The sequence below is a fragment of the Camelus dromedarius genome, chromosome 32, assembly GCF_036321535.1.
Source record: "Camelus dromedarius isolate mCamDro1 chromosome 32, mCamDro1.pat, whole genome shotgun sequence".
NCBI lineage: Eukaryota > Metazoa > Chordata > Mammalia > Artiodactyla > Camelidae > Camelus > Camelus dromedarius.
In genome coordinates, this window is record NC_087467.1 from 15459569 (window position 1) to 15478804 (window position 19236).

The 19236-nt window shown below is 49.4% G+C and overlaps 1 protein-coding gene across 3 annotated transcripts in view; it reads right to left on the reverse strand.

Moving 5' to 3' along the window:
• Nucleotides 1–14566, reverse strand: part of GATA6 (GATA binding protein 6) — a 28474-nt gene extending 13908 nt beyond the window's left edge. For 2 of the 3 annotated variants that reach the window (XM_031439083.2, XM_064481547.1), the window contains exons 1-6: nucleotides 14402–14566; nucleotides 11857–13016; nucleotides 7406–7572; nucleotides 3753–3878; nucleotides 2808–2895; nucleotides 2609–2712 (exon numbers count right to left, since the gene is read on the reverse strand). In XM_031439083.2, the coding sequence (XP_031294943.2) occupies nucleotides 2609–2712; nucleotides 2808–2895; nucleotides 3753–3878; nucleotides 7406–7572; nucleotides 11857–12979 (1608 nt within the window). In that variant the 5' untranslated portion in view covers nucleotides 12980–13016; nucleotides 14402–14566. Of the gene's footprint in view, nucleotides 1–2608; nucleotides 2713–2807; nucleotides 2896–3752; nucleotides 3879–7405; nucleotides 7573–11856; nucleotides 13017–13235; nucleotides 13336–14401 lie in introns of those variants that run through there. The other variant, XM_064481546.1, reaches the window with a different exon arrangement.
• Nucleotides 14567–19236: the final 4670 nt, after the last annotated feature.

A 19236-nucleotide genomic window follows, 5' to 3' on the forward strand; every position in this document is an offset into this window, starting at 1 on the left:
AAATGAGAAAATGAAACATCTTTTGTCAACAGAACGCCTTTCACAAATGCTTCTGCCCCACGGCTCCTCAGCTGCCATGCTGACCACAAGGAATCCACCGGCCCAGAGAAGGCTCTGAAAAGTGCCAAGGGACCAACCAAAGGACACACACTGGCACCCCCGGGGAAACCACTGAGTCTACTATAATTATTCTTGGAGGGGGACAGTTTCCGAAGGCAGCCAGCAGATTGCCAGGTAGGCCTGGTTCCCACCACAACCACATCAGGTAGGCACTGATGGAGGGAGACATCCAGGATGGGCTCACCGACGGCAGAAAACCCACTAGCCCCGGTGCCAGCCAGGCCAGGAGGGCTGGATCCCCGGAGGGAGGAAAAGAGGGAAGGCAATCCTCCAACCCCCCCACCCCAACCCCGGTGTTTCAAGAAAAGCATTTCAGAGGGAGGCCACCTGGACTCGGAGAACTGCCTCCCTGTCTGCAGCTCACACAGCTGCTCCTGTGGAGGCTGCCCGGGCTCTGGGAGTGACAGGGAACCTGCAGTAAAAGACCTTGTAGGGAACTGTTCTCCGACTCCCCCAATCTCTAAAGTACTTTTTAAAGTTTTTTTTTTTTTTAATACTAAAATTGCCTTGCCTCCTGGCCTCTAGTAGGGAACTGAGCATTCCCCCGAAGGCTCTGGCCAGCCAGCCGCCTCTGGCTTACTGGGTCCTGAGTGAGAGATGCCCGGACACCAAAGTTGCCCTAGGACCAGCTGCAGAACTCCTGAGGTCCCCTACCAGACAGGCCCGGGCCAGACCCCATCACTGCCTTTGCACTTTTCCTCCCCTGGAGGGCAAAACTGATCAGACTTGCAAATAGCCAATTTTGAAATTTTACATCACAAAACCAAGAGAGCAAAACAGACTCCACCCACTATGGTTCCAAAGCCCATTGTTGGGCAAATATCTCTATTTCTTCGCCGTTTATCATTCAGATTTAGCTTTTGCCATGCTAAGGCTGGACTGTATCACCGAGCTGGCAGTCCACATTTCAGACAGACACTGAAGCCGAGACCAAAACCCTGGCTGATCAACACTCTGGAAAACCACAATACTGCACTGTTTTGCTTCATTTAAGCTAGATAACTGCTTCTGAGGGCTTAGAGCATAATCAAGAAGATTTTAAAATAATGTTGATCTTTTCAGTTCCTCACAAGTAACTGTTTTATTTACCATTTTAGATCCTTAAAGTTACATCTTACTCTCCTGTAAAACCGTCATTCACCAGAGTCCACCTTTAAAAAGAATAGACACGTTCTTTAAGAACATGTGTCTGCAACAAACAGAAACAGAAAGGTTTTTTTGCCTTGTGAAACTCCGAAAAACGTCTCATTCATGAAGGAAAAAGCCCAAGGGTTTGAGTCAGAGGGCAAATAACAATATCAAATATAGTTTTAAACAGTTCTTTTAAAAAAATTTAATGCTTAATTTTTCTTTGTTTAAGCCAGTAAAAATAATGACGAAAATCTACGGTTCCTAGTTCAAAGACACCTTGAGAGCAGCAGTTTAATTTTACCTGCAGCACAAATTTCCAAGCCCCACCCCCAGAGGCTCTGACTCAGAAAACCCAAGGTGGGGCCCAGGAATCCGTAGTATTTCAAAGTACCAGAAATAATGCAAAATTAATTGTGGAAAACAATTACTAAGTATGTAGGGATTGTAATGCTGATGTTTCGTCCTAAACTAGTCTCAGTGTAATCCTACGAATCACCTGGGGCACCCGCCCAGGTCCCACCCTGGGTATCCCTGAGGACCCGGGTGAGGCCGGGTCATTTCTAAAGGACATTCCAGGTAAATTTGGGAAACATGAGGGTGGGAAACTGCTCTTCACTTGAGAAAAACTGAGTTTCAATCAGTTTTACTGAAACTAAGTCTGTGATCTTCACAAAGAGCCTGGCTGGCATCCTTGTCCTCTGCATAAATCACTCACAAAGCGAATTGCTTACAGGCAGGTCGCAAGGTTGAGGTAGGCCTGGGTACAATTAGGGTGCATTAGAAGAAGGCAATGCTGTCTAGCCCAGCAGGACAGTTAGGGGAAGATCTGTGAATACAGCAGCACGTGACGCATTGTGATGCACTTTGCTTTGGGTAGATTTAAAAAAAAAAAAGGAAGGAAGAGAAGAGAAAAGAAAAGAGAGGAAAAGAAGGCTGGAGATGACAGGACAAACAAAAGCAATCTGAATGTCATGGACACTGGGATATATGAAACCACTGAGCTGGTACTTTTTCTGATCTATATTAGAAATATATATATAGATAGACAGACAAATATAGGTATCAACACAGATAAAAACCAGGAAATAAAACAATTTAAAGCACTTCAAACCAAAACTTCTTGCTTTTACTTGGGTCAATTTAACCATAAAAAAATGACGTAGCTCTTAATTAAGAGGTTTGTAAAGTACTTAAGTTTGTCATTTTGTTGACAATTAAATGTAATTTCCTCTAAAAACTATTCTTAGGTATCAGCTACCTACACTGAACTGTTGGTTTAGATTATTGTACTACCAGATAAGATAAAATTTGAGATAATATACCAACTCTCCAGCTTAGAAAGAGTCTATACACTTACCCCCGAAGCTGTCGGTTGTGTTGTAGGGGAAGTATTTTTGCTGCAATCATCGGAGTTAGAAGAGGTGGAAGTTGGAGTCATGGGAACAGAATTATTGCTATTACCTGCAATAGTCAAAATTGACCTCATAAATACACATATACTCAACTGCTAAGGTTGGCAAATACTTTACAGTCAAATAGCATTTTGTTATATTTACCAGAGCAAGCTTTTGACTTATTTATGTTCTTAGGTTTTCGTTTCCTGGTTTGAATTCCCTCTTTTTTCATAGCAAGCGGTCGAGGCACCTAAAAAATTTCACATAGGCCATAAGTTTAATAAATATATTGAAGAAAAACCAAACTAACTAAAGACCCAACATCAGTACTGAAAGCCCTCATTTAAAAGAACTTGGCATAAATTTCAATCCAATTTTTATACACACTTCATAGATTTCAGCTGCACAAAGACTACACTTTCCCCATCAAATGCAGAGATTCCTCCAGAAAAAAATGGGGTGATTTGCCAGGGAGAATGTATTCCTTCAACTTAATGTTTATTGTTTTAAATAACTTCAATTACAGAGTAAAACCACTGAATACATACTTTTATTTCAAAGAGATCATGTATTGTTTTTCTTACATATACCAAGGTTATTTTTCTTTTTTAAAACTGATGTATTTATAATATCCTGTGCTATCCTTGTGCCAACTATAAGTGTCAAATATATTATTACTTTTTGTATAAAGTATTTGATTATATTCAAAATTTTAAGATACAAACTAGTTTAACTTTAAGATATAAACTAGTGCACTTCTAGTTTGTTCCATACTTTTTTTCTTCTTAAATGTACTACTTTTTAAGGGGTTAATACCATGTTATCAATTCTAAAATATACATTTCCCACATTTTGGTATTTCTAAAATTGGGATGTCCTACTCTGGATGTGCGAAAGTTTAATTGGCAGCATTTTGTTTGTTTCTTACTAGTATGTAAGATAATAGTTTCTATTATAATTAACAGGACCCTAAATTCACAAAAGTTCATATAGAATATCAGATTTTTCATCTTCATGCCCTCTCCTTTGATTTTATTTTAACTGAAACCATGTACAAACAAGACACCAGACACGTATACACATGAACAGAGAGAGTATGCAGCGCACCCCATGGAGTTTCATGTAGAGTCCACAAGCATTGCACACGGGTTCACCCTCAGCGTTTCTGCGCCACAAAGTGGTGGTTGTGGTGTGACAGTTGGCACAGGACAATCCAAGCCGCCGGGAGGAAGGCTAGAAAGCAGCAGAAGAAAGTTAAGTGTACAGATACAAGTGGTTTGTATGCATATGCTACATACATCACCATGTCTCGTCTCTGCCATCAACAAGCATGTACCTGGTTATTACAAATAAGAGGTTCCCTGAGAAAAAAGTTGAAGTGTAATTAGGTTGCCCTTTCTGGACCATAGAGTGCTCCATCCAATGTATACGTTTGACTTGCTCCAGCCTATTAGCATAGATTACAGCAGTCACAATGTTGCCAATGACTGCACGCACCACACAGTTGTCAGAGGCCTGAGATATAAGGGTAAGGAAATGCAGTCAAAAACTGCCTGCCAATGTGTTAAATGACTTAGGGGAGTCCCCACCTAATCTGAAAACTGAGATAATCAGTTCTCAGATATTTGCAGAGGAATAAACCAGAAATTGTAGAAGGGCTGATATGTATTAATAGAAATGGATTTTGGAAAATGCACAAAATTTTTGTAAAATATATTTAATACATCTCATTAATTATCATGACCGCCTATTGCCTGAATTTCTGTATTATCCATTTTACAAAGGAAATGCAAATTTTACGACATGGTGTTAGTGCTGACATTGTCTTATATATGGTGATACTGCTATATTTTATTACTGTCAGTATAGTACTCAACTTTCGCTCAAAGGGTTAAATGGTATTATCAGAAAAGACCAACAGCCTGGCATTGTCACTCTGATTTCCCTGTTCCCTTTATACCCATAACATCCTTAAATGGAATTTATTTCCTCTAAATTATTATGTGTGAATTATAAAGAGGGGGAATTTAAGCTAGGATAAATTTCTGCCTATAGTGGCAAAAATCTAAATTTGTCTTTAAATTACCTAGCCAGGCAACTAAAAATTGTGCCATGACTATGGGGAAAATCCAGGGACCAAAGCAAGTTGAAAGATACAGAATCAGGGAAGTCAGCCATTATGATTAATTTAAGAAAATATAAAGAATGGAAAACAAAAATATAGATTGAGCATCTATTGAACATTCAGGTTAAAAGACAGATTTCCAAATTCTTTGTTGGCAGATTTAAAAACTAAAATTGAATTTTGCATTTACAATTCACATCCTGTCAATATTACTGCAACATTACCTTTACAGACAAGCTATAAAACCAAAGGTAGACTAGGCAGCCTCTTAACACTACCACATTTTTGGTTGAAATGAGCATGCCTAGCTAACAGAACTATTTGGGGGAATTGCTTTGTTAAAATGATGAAAACATTAAAAAAAAAAAAAAAGTACACACCAGGACTTCTTTATTTCCTTCCCCCAGCCCCAGCCTTTATGGTTAAAAGAAAATAATTTCCCAGGAGAACACTCCTGTCTCTTCATAAATGTGAAATCAGTAAACTAGGGACAGGAAGGTCTTCATTTTATAAACAGGTCATTTATGACAGTTTCCAGTGGAATTTGGAGCCAATGTGAGGCAAACTTGTTATCAGAATTTGCCATTATAACAAAGGGCTTTATGACAGTCAACTGCAGATCATAAGTGAAGTCAGTCCCCATAAACATGTGAAATGAAGGTGAGTGGGTTATAAAAGTTCCTTGTAACAAGCGATCTCAGTTATATTCATCACTGACAAGGAATTCAAGTTACACCATAAATCTCTTATTTTGCAATGTATTACAGGTTCAAATTCACAGTGATTGGTTCTGTATTGCTGGCTAAACAAACTTCGGTTCAATATTCTATTTCTGAGAACTAACCTAGATCCAGCAAAACCATAAATAAGAAGCTCACAAGGAGAAGTAATTGATAGACACACCCTTCAATTGGTATCATTTATAACCCATTTACAAAGCACATTGGCTGACCTTGGTCACTGCCCAGACACCTGCCACACAGAAGGAAAACTAATAGACTCAGAGATGTTAAAAACTGAGGTGTTTTGTTTTTTTTTTACTGTAAGTGCACAAAACTCACACCACGATCTAAATATGGATGTTACTAGATCAAGTTTATAATGCCACTAGAACCTAAATGGCTCCTATTCTGCCAGTTTTTGCTCAATCTCGAGAAAATATTACCTTTCCAAGCTCAGCTAGTTAGTACTCAGCTCAATGTGCCTTTCCAAAAAAATAAGAATCAGTTTCATTGTTCATACACTAGCTAATATATGAAAACAAGGAACTTCCTTGGAATATTTTCCGGCTAGCACTTTTTCTTTTTTAATATGATGCATGTAAGAAAAATAAAAACTATAGGGAGTCAAGTACTGAAGTTAAAGATGCCCTTTGAAGAGAAGTTTAAGCTGTGGGAGGCTATAACAAGTCTAAGGCACATACACTCATTAAATTAACCTCGGCCACTTTATTTTAAATGCATTAAAAACAAAACAACCATAAAACTAATTGCTTCTCTTTAAGGTGTCAGACTTACATTGTGATGCAATTTCACTCTAATCTATTTAACACAAACAACATGTGCAGCGTTTGTTCCTGCTAATTAGAGTATAACAATTAAATAAATTACTTGGATACTTAAGATGTCTGGCATCTAACTGTAAAATATTTTACTTTAAAAGGTATTAGAGTATGAGAGCTGGGCTAAACAAATGTTAGCCTTACAGTGGGGCTTGTGGAAGCTTTCATTTATTTTCTCTAAACACTAGAGCACTAAATACCCTCTCCTTCTAAAAAACACACATGACAATAAGAGATTAATGCCTGAAGAAAATCAGAATTCCCACACTTTAAAACGTGTGGGGATGGTGAAAATCGTCTACTTGAGAAAAACATGGAGACTGCATTTTTTCTCAAGTTCTATGTAGTTCTCTGAACAGCCAGATTTCAAAATAACAAAGGTTAGAGTAAACAAATTTTTCACCAGACTCAAGGACAATCCAAAAGACGGATGGAATTTGGAGCTAAAACTAGTCTGACTAGGAGAAGAGGTGGAAGGGAACCAGAGGTAGACGGCATAGAATCAAAGGATGTGGGGAGAAAGGGAGGGTGGGTTCCTTGCTGCCGTATTCCATTTGAGGGGGTGTTACAAACAAGCGTGTTTTTTTCAAGAATAAAATCCAAACCAGACCAGGGTCTACAGGGAAGAAAAACTCCTTCCCTCACCTGACCTGGGGAAGTATACTCAGTTTTTCTCCTCAGAGGTTACCATCGTTACTAATTTCTTGAGTCTCCTTTCGGAATTTTTTCAGTGCATTTACAAGGACGCCTAGAGATATGTAAATACAGGGGGATTTTGTACTTTGAAAAGATGGAAGCACACTACACCTTCCCTTTTATCCCGCCATTTAAGAACGTCATTCTCTACATGCAAATTTGGGCAGGAGGCTGCCTTTGTCCCCCGGCCGCTGGTTTCGGGATGATGAAATGACTGGGGAACCGAGAGTCCCGCGGGCCCTGCGCTCGGCACGCCCCGGGCGCCCCCGCGGGGACAGGTGCGGTGCGGCCCGGCAGGCCGGGCGGGGAGACCCGGGGCCCCGCGCGAAGAGCGCCGCTCCGGGCCGCGCCGCAGGGGAGGGCGGCGCTCGCACTCACCACGCGCTTCTGCGGCTTGATGAGGGGCCGGCTGAGGCCGTTCATCTTGCTGTAGAGGCCGCAGGCGTTGCACAAGTAGTGGCCGGTGCCGTCCCGCCGCCACAGCGGCGTCTGGATGGAGCCGCAGTTCACACACTCGCGGCTCTCCGGCAGGTCCTCCAGCAGGTCTGCGGGACGAGAGGCCGGTGAGGTCGCGCCGCGCCCGCCCTCCCCACGGCTCCCCGCCACCCCGCTCCCTTCCCCACCGGCTTTCTGCTCAGCCGTCCAGCCGGGAGCCGGCTGTTGTCCACGCGATCGAGCTGCTGACCATTTACTTGCCCCATACTTCTGCAGCCCTGGGCGCGCCCGACGCAGACCCCAGGGAAATCGGAGACAGAGCTGGAAGCCCGGCCCGAATCATCTGCCTTCTGTCTCCAAGAACCTCAGAGTTGAGATGAGCCGTGGGGAGGTCGGTTTGGGTCCCCTGACCCCTCTTTTCCGGCTGTTCCCAAGTTTTTCAAAACTGAAATCCATCATAATTACAACGTGCCACTTGCCAAACCCCAGCAACTCGTGCAATATTAACAGTGGTCATGACCCCCGCCCCAACCTGCAAATATCCCTGGACATGGGGAGGCTGCCTTTTTCACTTTTATCTCAAGTAATTTTTTGAAAGTATTTGCCCTATCTGCCAGCTTTCCCTTTCCTCAATAAAAAAGACAAATGAAATTAGAAATACTGTTCTTGGGCACTTTTGCCAGTTAATTAGAAAATGACTCAGGTCTCCTGGGGTGGGGGGTAGGCACTAAGATTAATAAGCAGAGACAAATGTTTGATTTTCATGCCACAGGGGCCAAACACTAAAATATTATGATCTCAAAGTGAGTCTGATTGCTTCAATCTACAAAATTTCTACAGATGGTTGATATTTTATAGATTCAGAAAATTACTAAGATTGTTCCAATGGTAAATAAAAGTATTTCCTATTTTCCTACACTAAAATTTTAATTCATGCAATCTGTTTAAATTGTATTTGTCATTTTGCTATTTGCTTAGTTTTCTGAAGTTCACAACTAACTTAAACCTAGTAATTAGAAAAAAAAGTCTTTATACTAAATGGTTGCAATCTCTATTACTTCCCCTTGAATCAGTTAAATATGAACAAATTATCTAAAATGAGATATGTATGTATTATGTACTTTTAAGTAGACTTTTAAAGAAGATCTCCTGTTTAGAGTTTTTATGTTTAAATGTTACAATCTGGCTTTCATTCAGGAGCATTTCTGAATCAATTTTTGAAGTAAATATTCAAATAGTTTTATTTGAAGATTGTGTGTACTAGCGAGACTTTCTATTCTTTCTCTTGCCCAAGCAGTTTACAGCTTGTGTCTACCATCTACTTTTGCAAAGATATTTAAATGTGACTTTGGCACACAAAAATCCTTAATTCCATCAATATTAATTTACCCTGCAAAACAGGTCTCCTTCCTCATCAAGAAATGAGTTTAAAAGGAACTACCATCCCACATAACTCGAGTTCAAAGTTGTCATGCGGATACTGCAACTTACAACACATCACAAAGATTTATTCTTCTCCGCCCTAAAAGCCACTATTGACTACGGTAATCAGTAAAATGCTCAGGACTTCAAGGACATTGAAGTTAAACAAGGTATTTGTCTTTGTTGTTGACTTTAAAATGTTACCTATCAGAGCCCCTCTCCATGAAGAAGTGGGACATTCCCTGGAGAACCCAGCCCCATGCCTGGCCTCCTTCTCCCAGGCTGGAAACAATAAAGACTCCCAGGAGAAGATAGTGTGGATGTCCTAGGTCAATCTCTTTAGTCAGCTGAAAACTGAACGACAAAAATTAAAGTCCATTTCGGAGAAATAAAATTTAGGAAGTTAGTTTATTTTTAATTAAGTAAAATCTACAGCTCTCATTTCCCTCCACTTTTTCCCACTAAAATAAGAAAAATGCTACTTTCTATAAACCACAAAATCTGATTGTGATGGAAGCTCATTCACAGGTTGCCCCCTATTCATCCTCTCTCTCCTAACTCGGCTGCTTTGGGTGCCTCTGGGGAGTGAAAGGCTCAGGGGAGAAGGGCACTGCCAGCGAATGTCATCCAAGGACCCAGATTATAGAACCTGATTCCGCGGGAGCTTGGGCACCACTGGACCCGGGGACAGAGCTCATCCTACGACGACTCCCCACCACCCACCACCACTACCAGCACCAGAGAGAAGTGAATGGAGCAGGTTCCCGGAGGCTGTCCGCACTGTGCAGGTTGACAAAGCTCAGGGATCAGATTTTAGCCCTGCTGTTTGCTCAAGTCAATTAGAGTGCCTCCCAAAATGGTTTATTTAAAAAAAAAAAATCAAAGTGGAGAAGCAGACAATCAGTTAGGAAGCCAGGAAGAGTGGGGCTGGGGGTGGAGGTCTCTCCAACATGAGAACACCTTAAGGATAAGCAGAGTTAGGGTCATTGCCTCCCCACCCCAGACCCCAGACTGACTTATTCTCAACACCTTCCTGCCTTCTTAAAAGACTCCATGTAAAAGCTGGGTGTTCCCAAACCCCTTTCCTTTTTTCTTTTTTTTTTTTTTAACATACTCTGGGTCTATAGAAGATTTTTCTAACTTTGCAGTGTCCTACCTAGAAAGTGAAAAAATTAGTGAAAGGATAGGCTAAGTTTCAAGTGAAAAACTTGACTTGTCTGCAATTGCACCCTCCTGCCTCTATAAGGATTTTCCTCACAAAGTCAATGACTTTAAATCTCCAAAGACTCAAAGATTATGACTTTTGGACTGTTTCTCTGTCCTCTGAAATGCTGGCAGACAAGGGCAAAGCAGTATGGAGATCACGCTAAGGTGTGTCCCAAAGCAGTCATAGCTGCCCCCTACCCAATTCACACAGCTTTTCAGATTCCCTGCTGGATTCCTGACAAAAGCCTCACACCCTAACCACCACCCCCTTCCCATCCTTTGAAGATTCAACTTCTTGTCTCTCTGCTCCCAGGAGCCAGACGCGGGTCCCTATGCAGCAGGAAAGGTGACAGTGCTCTGCTCTCTCCAAACCTCAACAGGGCTCCCACCCACTGCCTCTACATAGACCGTAAAAAGGCAGTCTCCAAGGCCAGCTTTACAGGGGAGAGGAGAGGAAGCCCAATGTTACTGAGAGAGGGTGGTCCAAATCTGATCTTTAAGGCCACTTACACTCAGCTTGTCTCTGAACACAGGCTGGCAATGCCTCACTTGATGCTAACTAATCAGGGCCCCTAAGAGACTTGCTATCCCTAAATGAAGGGCTACGAAAATCCCCACCCTGGGGTGTGAGAGCACCAGGTAGGATCATTTGGGCTGATGTGCCTCCTTCATCTTTGCCACCTTTGTGACTCCTGCGGTTCCCCTCAAACAATGGGCAAAATAAACCAACTAAAAAACATTTTTTTGGTCTTAGGAGGCTGTCAGGTTTTATCAAACAAATGAATACAAAGAAGAGAGACCTGTGAAACCACCAAGGACTCAGAATGCTGCGGCCCAGGAAAGAAGCCAACGTGCCTTTTTCAGGCCAGACAACAATAGTTCACACCCTCCCTGCTTGAGCAGGACAAACGCTTTTCAAGACGGGGCATTTCCAGGTATTTTGACAATTGTGTTTTCCCAGTTAGCTCCAAACTGCCCCCGGTCACTGAAATGGAAACCATGAATGGGTCTGGAAACTGGAAAATTGTTGGGCTGAACTCGCAAGACTAGCTGTGGGTGCTCCAGGACCCCTGGTCCCAGCCTGGCAGGCGCAGGCGGGAGCAGCACCCCCAGACACGCGGCTCGCTGATGCCAAGCAAAAGGGCCCCTCCACCAGCTTTCCCCCCGGACAGTCACAAGGCTGACCTCTCTTCTTTCCCACTCATTGAGGGGCAGGTAGATGCCAACTAGGTCCTTTTCCATTGTAGAGCTCTTTTCAACATTCTCCTAGAGGAAAGCAAACAGCTTCCGAGAGTTGAACTGGATGAGGCTGTGTGAGAATCTGAGGAGAGGGTGAATCAAATGCCCAACACTCTCCTAAAGTTACCCCCCAAATGGAGTCTCACTCTTTCATCCCACACACACTAGGGTCTGCTACAGGGCTCAGGCCCTGTCAGTTCCCTCCTGGACTCTTTTGTCCCCAGTTGCCCACCCCAGTCACTATTCATCAAATCGCTGGGCCTCCTCCCAGGCACTGAGGTCTATCTGCGCATCTCTCTCTCCCGCGGAAAGGCACTGAGACAGTCCGCAAAACAGAAGCACCACACCAACACTGCCAGGTTCTGGATCACCCTGCTCAGGTCTGCAGATCCTGCCTGGGGCCAGGCCGACTCTGGCACCCAAATAGGAAAGCTCTGGAAACAGGGCGCAAGTCACTGAGCTGCTGCACACCCACTTGCGCCCCAGCGCCTCAGGCCCCCGCCCCAACGCTGTGGCGCGACCCTTACCTGCGCTGGGGCCTCGCGGCACCGGGAGCGGGGCTCCGGCGCGGCTCTGCAGGCTATGCAGCACCGGGGTCTCAAACGGTCCGGCAGGCCAGGCGGGCGTCAGCGGTGCTCCCACGTAGGGCGAGTAGGCGCTCGGGTGGTGGTGGTGATGGTGATGGTACGTCCCGTTCAGCGGCCGCGCCGCCGACAGCGAGCTGTACTGGTGCTCGCGGCCGCCCATGGCCGCCAGGCTGCTGCTGCCGCCGCTCACGCCGCCTGCGCCCCCGCCGCCGGCCGCCGCGTAGCCCCCCGGGTCCCGAGCCGCACCGTTGGCCATGGGCGGGCTGGGGGAGTAGGGGAAGCGCGCAGAGACGTGCGCCGCGGCGGAGCCGGCGCTGCCGGGCCCCGCCGCCCCGCTGCCCGCCGCGCCGCCTCCGCTGCCGTACGGGGGGCTGTCGGCTGAAGCCTGGGGCCAGCCCGGGTGCGCGCCCGCGCCGCCCGCGTGGTTGGCGGGCCCGCTGCTCGCCCCCTGCAGGTACGGCAGGCCGGGCAGCATAGAGCCCACGCGCGTGGTGGGAACGTAGACTGGGGAGCTCGCCGCGGCCGCGGCCGCAGCCGCCGCGGCAGCCGAGTGCACGAAGCCGCCGGGCGCGCCGTCGTAAGCGGCAGGCCCCTGGCTGGAGAGGGCGGCGAGGGTCTGGTACATCTCCTCGGGCTGCTCGGGTGCGAAAGGGCTCAGCTTGGCGCCGCGGCTGGACCACAGCAGCTTGCTGGCGGTCGCGGCCTGGTCGAGGTCAGTGAAGAGCAATAGGTCCTCCCAGCTCGACAGGGCGCCCCCGGGGCCAGAGACCCCGGGCGCCGAAGGTCCGTGGGGAGCCCCAAAGGGATGCGAGGCGTAGGGACTGAGTAGCAGCGAGCGGGCCGTGGGTCCCGCCGCCGCCTCCGTGTCGAGCTGAGGCGTCCTGCAATTGTTGGCGCCGCCGGGGCCGCGTTCCCCACCCCGAGAGCAGCAGGAAGAAGAGGAGGAGATGGGAGAAGGCGGCGTGGAGGGATCCCGAGCTGGAAAGGCTCCGGAGTCGCTGGCGTCCGCAGCCGCGGCCCCGAAGCGCTTCGGCAGGCACCAGCCGCCGTCAGTCAAGGCCATCCACGGTTTGGAACCGCTCCAAGCTGACTTCTAGCTCCTGAGACCGGGTGGGGAAGGAGACAGGGTCGAGAGGAGAAATAAAAAAGTTATCAAAAGCGTAGGTACAACGTCTCACTTCTACTACGCTCCCTAGCTAATGAGACTCCTCAAAATCTCGTTCCTGCCCCGGGCTCGAGGGGTGGGGTAGGAGAGGGGCATGGAGCCTGCGCAGCAGCCACAGGGTCCTCCCAGGACCGGGCTACCCGCTCTCCCTCACCTGCATCGCTCGGGTCCCCTCGCCTTCCCCTCCCACCTCCTCCGCAGCATCCTTCCTTCACGCGCAAGCCAGATCCCAGAGGTGACTGCGAGGCTGGCCGAGGTTTTCCTTCCGCCCCAAAGTGGCTCCCTCCCGGCCGATGGCGCACAAAGGAACTTTTAAAGTAGCTCTGTGTGTTGGCGCTGCCTTATCCCGCCTCAATACGGGAATCCTTCGCCGGGAATGCCACAGTGTGAGGGTTGCCTGCGTGGAAATCATTCGCGCAGGAAAGGCAACCTGTCCCCGAAAACGAAACCGCCGCTTTCTCCCATACTGGCTTTCCCAGAGCTTCCCGGACTGCGCTGACGAGACAGAACGCCGATAGAGAAATGTAACCCAGCCCAAGGAAGGTGGGGCGCCAGGGCGGAGACCTCAGTCTCAGAGCTTAGGGGCACGGGCAGTCCAGGGTGCTTGCAGAGCTGGAGTCTCATGCCCAACCCGCGTCCCCGCCGCGCCGCACACCTTAGATACGGCTCGCCTTTGCAGCCACCAGCGCGTGCACTCACGCCGGCCGGGCCACCCCGGCCCATCCCGCAGTCATCCCCAGCCGCAGAAAGGCCAGACCATTCCGGAATCGAACGTAGCGGGGTGGAGCAGAGCGCAGAGAAAAGGAGGGGTAAATGCAAGGGGGGACGTAAGACCGCCCTGGAGCCAAGGCCACCCCAAAGGGGAGAGCAGGAAGAATGACAGGGAGCCTAGGAGGGGGTGGAGGAGGGAGGCGAAATGCAGCCGAGCTGGCCTCCTCAGGGCTGCTTCTCCAAATCACTTAGGCTCATCGGAGATAACCATACTAAAATTAATACCCACACACAGACCCGGGCTAGATAGCAAGAAAGAAGTCTCTGCCCGCCTGACTGCCGGCTCCCGCCCCTTTGCGCCGAGATAACTTGGAGATAAGGCTGCGCACAGATAAGCGCTTCGTGGAGAGGAAAAGACAGCAGAAGTTGGTCTGCGGTGTCCCAGGAACCTGGGAGTCGCTACAGCCTGCCGGGAGCGGAGAAGGCAGACACCCTCGGAGCCGCCCGCGGTCCGCAGAGGGCCGGAGAGCCGAGGCTGAGGGGCCTGCGAAGGGTGGGGGGACAGAGGAGGAAAGAGGGAAGCTCGAGCAAGAGAGGAAGCAGTCGAACCTCGGGTGGGCGCTGCGCATGGAGAACGGCGGTGGCAGAGGGTGCTCCCGAGCGCGGAGAGAGGCCGAGGGCGCCGGTAGGCAAGCGCGAGTCCGGGGTCTGCGCGGTGCTGCTGGTGAATAAAAAGGAGAGAGGAGGCGCCTCTTACTGCTCTGCCGGAAAACTGCAGCCTGCGCTCCTGATTGGACTCACCGAGCCCTAAACAAACAGCGCTCGCCGAAGGGTGCCAGGCTGTGGGTCGGAACTGCGCTCTGTGAGCAGCTGGGCGCTGGAGGTGAAGAGGAGGAGGAGGAGGAGGAGGAGGAGGGAGCCAGGGGAGGAGAGAAAAGAGGGTGGGGAGGGGACGGCGGGGGGAGGGGAGCACGCCGCCCGGGCAGACAATGAGCCCCGCGCAGCCTGCGGTTGTGGGCTGAGCTGCGAGCACAGCCCTGGGAGTGGGGGCGAGTCCATCCAGGGGGCGCCGATCGCCGGGACGCCGGGGGAGGGGCTGAGGTGGCAGAACGCCAGACCTGGCTAGCGACCCACACCCATTCCCCCGCCCCCGGTTACACGCGCACTCAGGGGAGCGGAGTTTGCGGGGAGGGCGATGACTGCACAGCCCCATGCGGCCACCGCTGCTAGAGAGACGCGCCAGTTCCTGGGTCAACGCGCCCCCAGAATGAGAGGGGAAAGTGGCCTTCCCCGCTCCTCCTTCCACATTAAATGAGCTTTCTGCTCCGCAGTTGTGTGATCGACCTTAAACTTTCCAGAACTCTTCTTGAGACCCTAGGGCTCAGGTCGTGGTGGCCGTCTGGGGTCTAGTCTCCTGTGATCTAGGAAAAAAGGAACTCGAGTGCCCAGCTCCCTGACTCTGCCCTGCCTTTTAGAAATGTACTAAATTCCTGGGAAGTTTCACGTCGGCACTCCTCAGCTAACCTTCGGGAACTTTTAATTCGGGGCCATTGTGTACGTAAGGTCAGTCCCTGAGGTGAGCAGAATGGAAAAGGGCTTCCACACCAGTCGCGCCCGGAGGTGCTCTCCGAGTTTTGGCGTCCCGTTTACTTTGAGCTTTCCCTGGAGAACTTCAGGTAAGTCTCAGATAAGTCGTTGGAAAGAGGAGGGGGTCACCTTCCCTGGTCCCAGCTTGAAATACCGCTTCCCCACCCCCACCCTCGCATACACACCCCTTCTTCGCTCCCTCCAAATGGTTATCACAAGTGTGTACAAACTGATACGGTCCTTAGCCGGCAAAGGGACTGGAAATGAACGTCGCGGGGTTATCAGCGCCGATCTGTCAGCAGGGAGTCGCGCGGCCGTAGGTTTGTCCGCGGCAGGAGCCGTGATATATGTCTCGCTCCCTTTCGCCCACAAAAAGGATTTCTTCCGACAGCTGTGACCCCAGAAGCCTGTCGGGAGAGAATTTTAACTAGGGCAGGAGGAGTTGTTTTGTGGGAATGGATTTTTACACTTTTTTTTTCCAGGTAAATCGAAGTAAATGATTTTCTAAAGGTCAGTCTCCCTGAAAGCGTTTGGGGTCTGTGTGTGTGTGTGTGTGTGTGTGTGTGTGTGTGTGTGTGTGTGTGTCCAGTTGGGGAAGGGAGAGGAGCCTGAGCAGAGTTGAACTGGGGTAGGTAGGAGCACAGTAAAATAGGGTTTCGAGAGATTGTGAGACCTCGTGGCTAAATGTGCTTCCTCTCGATGTAACTGTGAGCTGTGAACCTGCGTATCCTGGGGGGACAAGGGGACAGGGCCTGGCAGCGCGGGGGAGGAGGGTGGGAAATCGAGGAAGTCAACGATTCTTTTTTTTTTTTTTTTTCATTCTTCGTTGTAAATTGCTGCTAAACACTTCTGAATTTTAAATTGCTACCGAAAAGGTCCATAAACCGTTCTCATCCAATTTAGTCACTTTTATTACATTCCTTTTTGCCTCCCCCTATCACTGCGGCGTCTCCCAGTTTCAGCGCGGCCGCAATTCCGAAAGACTGAAGGTAGAAAACTCTGGAACGGAGGCTGCCGACTGGAGCAGGATCCAGGAGCTTTAAAATTTAACCCGAGTTCGATCGAATAGGTCTACCAGAAGAGATAACCCTGCGTCCGCCATCCACTTAACTCTGACCAGGGCTTCCAATGCCTTTCTTTTGGTTTTTACCTGCGTTCCGACCAAATTTTTACGTAGTCTGGGTTCTGCAGAAGCTCATTTGTAAGCAGTTACAGAAAGGTTGTGGGCATTTGATTTTCTCTGAGTCCAATTGTTCTTAAATATTTTGGGGGTTTGCTCTCAAAAGCAAAGTTTTCATTTTTAAAATTCTTATCTCGGTTAGGTGATTTCTAATGAAGACAAGTTAACAAATAAATCCTTCAACTAAGAGTTCAGGCTGTGAACGGCCTCCAAAGCCTAAGCCCCAAGGAGATCTGAGCCCCCTGAGGAGATCCGAGCGCGAACCTGACTCCTGCTGTGTGTATTTCTATTTCAAGTATGGGGGTGTCCGTGTGAATCTCCTTGGACAATAGCTGACCCCCAGGGACCTGCTTTTCCCGCCGCTCTGCAACAGCGGGGAGAGGGTGCGCTGGCCCCGGCACCGCTGAGGCAGAGGTGAGCGGCGGGACGCAGACCACAACGTGCTCATTCTAAGGCACGAAGGGACCCTCGAGATTCGCAATTACTTTTTAACATTGCCTAAAACAAAGGTGAAGGCAGGGAGGTCATTGCTCTTCTGCAGGTTCACGAATTGTTTTTTCGTTTTATTTAGACTGGTTTTCCAACCAAAGAAGAGAATGGGTAATGAAATGCTTTACTTGTCAGTTAATTTAAAAATAAAACAAAACTGACCCGTGGAGTTTATTCAGACAGAAAGCCAGGTTGCCTGACTCTTTCAGTTCGCAGTTTTCCCAACGCATCGGCTTTGGCCCTGGGGACAACACCCCCGGGGAGCCGCATATTTTTAAAGCCACCCCCACGGGCCCCAGGCCCGGCGCTCTGCGCTTCCTCTGAGCGTCCCAGCTGGTCTGAGAAGGCGCGGGGAGATAAGGGGTAAGGAGGGAGAACTGCACCCCAAGAGCTGGCGAAGGCCCTCAGAGTGCTCCAGGTAGACGGGCTCCTTGAAGTTGCCGTTTTCTTCGTGTTTCCTTTCTTTTTTTCTCCTTTTCTTTTCCCTCCGCCGCTCTCTTCTTTGGACATTTGCTGATCTGAAACGAAATCGTTTCTCTCAGGACTCTTCGGATGCAAGGAGTGGCCCCTCTGGAGCGAGCCTGTCTCTCCGAACGGCCCTCTTCACCCTCGGAGAGGGGCTGGCTTTCGGGAGCCGCCTGTCCCCAGAGCTGATTTATTTGGGCCGCGCGCGCCACACCGCTCTTTGCGATTCGAATCCAGCCAGAACCCTGCCGCCAATAGGGCAGGGGGCGGGGGCTCGGCGGCCAAACGGGAAAGGGTGTTTGGGGACCCAGTCGTGCGCCGCTTCCGGAGGAGTTGCAAGACCCAGGAGAGGACACGGGTCACGATCCGCCTTTATCCCCGCAAACTGTTGTCATTTCACAAAGCTTCTGGGAGCTCCAGCAACGTTTCAGGAAGAAAAAGAATACATACAATTTCTGGCTTATCGTTTTAAGTTGAGCGGATTTTTAAAAAAAAAAAAAACAAGTTTATGGGCCCTTCTTTCTTGTACCATATTTCTTCCCATCCTGGGGACACTTTGGCCGAAGGATATGGGGTCGCCTCGGCGACTCCCACCCCCGCCACCACCCGGGCCCACCAGCCGGGTCAGGGCGGCGCGTCCCCGGACTCGACGGCTGTCAGTCCAATGGAGGCGATCGCTTACAGTCTTGATGGTGGGTTTTGCGGGGTTTGTTGTTTAAATTCTCAAAAATCCCAAAATAATTAGTTAGAAACATCAGGTGGTGACGACGGAAGCGCGGCAAGTACGCAACCTAGAGGTCGCCCCAACCGCATACCCTGGCTCCCTGCCCCCGCCCGCCGAGGGTCACTGGGCTCGAAACACGCAGTACCCACGCCGGGCCCCGGGCAGTCGCGATCCGGGTCAGGCCCGGCGGCCCCGCGCCCCGCAGCCCCGGGCCGACCTCGCGCGCCGCCGGCGGCCGCCAGCACGGCGCGGAGGTGGGCTCGCTGCGGCGGCGCGCGAAAGGTCACCGCGGTGGCATTCCTCTCCGCGCGCTGTTTACGTGACTTAATGTACTTCATCCGCCGCGGGTAAGTTAGGGCCGCGATAAGGGGGCGGCCGGGGGAGGGTCGCTGTAAAAGCCCCAAGCTGGGCGCCTTCCAGCCCTCCCCTCATCCATTAACCTTTTTACTTTCTTCTTCCCTCTCTCTTTTAAAGCTTGTTATCTAGGCCACCCAATGACCGACGAGAGATTTTCCCTCCCTGCTTCTCCCAAGGCCGCTTTAAACCAAATAAATTTAGCTATTAAGGGCCACGATGTCTGACAAAAGATCGAAAGGTGTCTTTCCATGATCGCTTAAAGAAGCGAAGGAGAAGCTTGTAGCTCTCGGATCCCGATAAAGACATTCCACACCGGCGCCGGCCTCCCTCCTCGCGGCCTGCTTGCGTCCCGACTCCCTGAGATCCCCACTTGGCGGCCCAGATCTCGGATAGGCCCCGCGGGACTTGCGGCCGCTGACCAGGGAGTGCGGAGGTCCCCAGCCGCCTGGCCGGCGAGGACCAAGCCCAGGGATCCCGGGAGCTGTGGGACTCCGGGCCGGAGCTGGCCTCCCCAAACAGCCCCGCTGCACTAGACAGAAAAACTAAACCGAGCTCAGTGAGACCCACATCACTGTCCCATTTTGATTATTTTCTGATACTGAATAATACTACAAAGCCAGACCACCCTTACTTTCTCGCTCC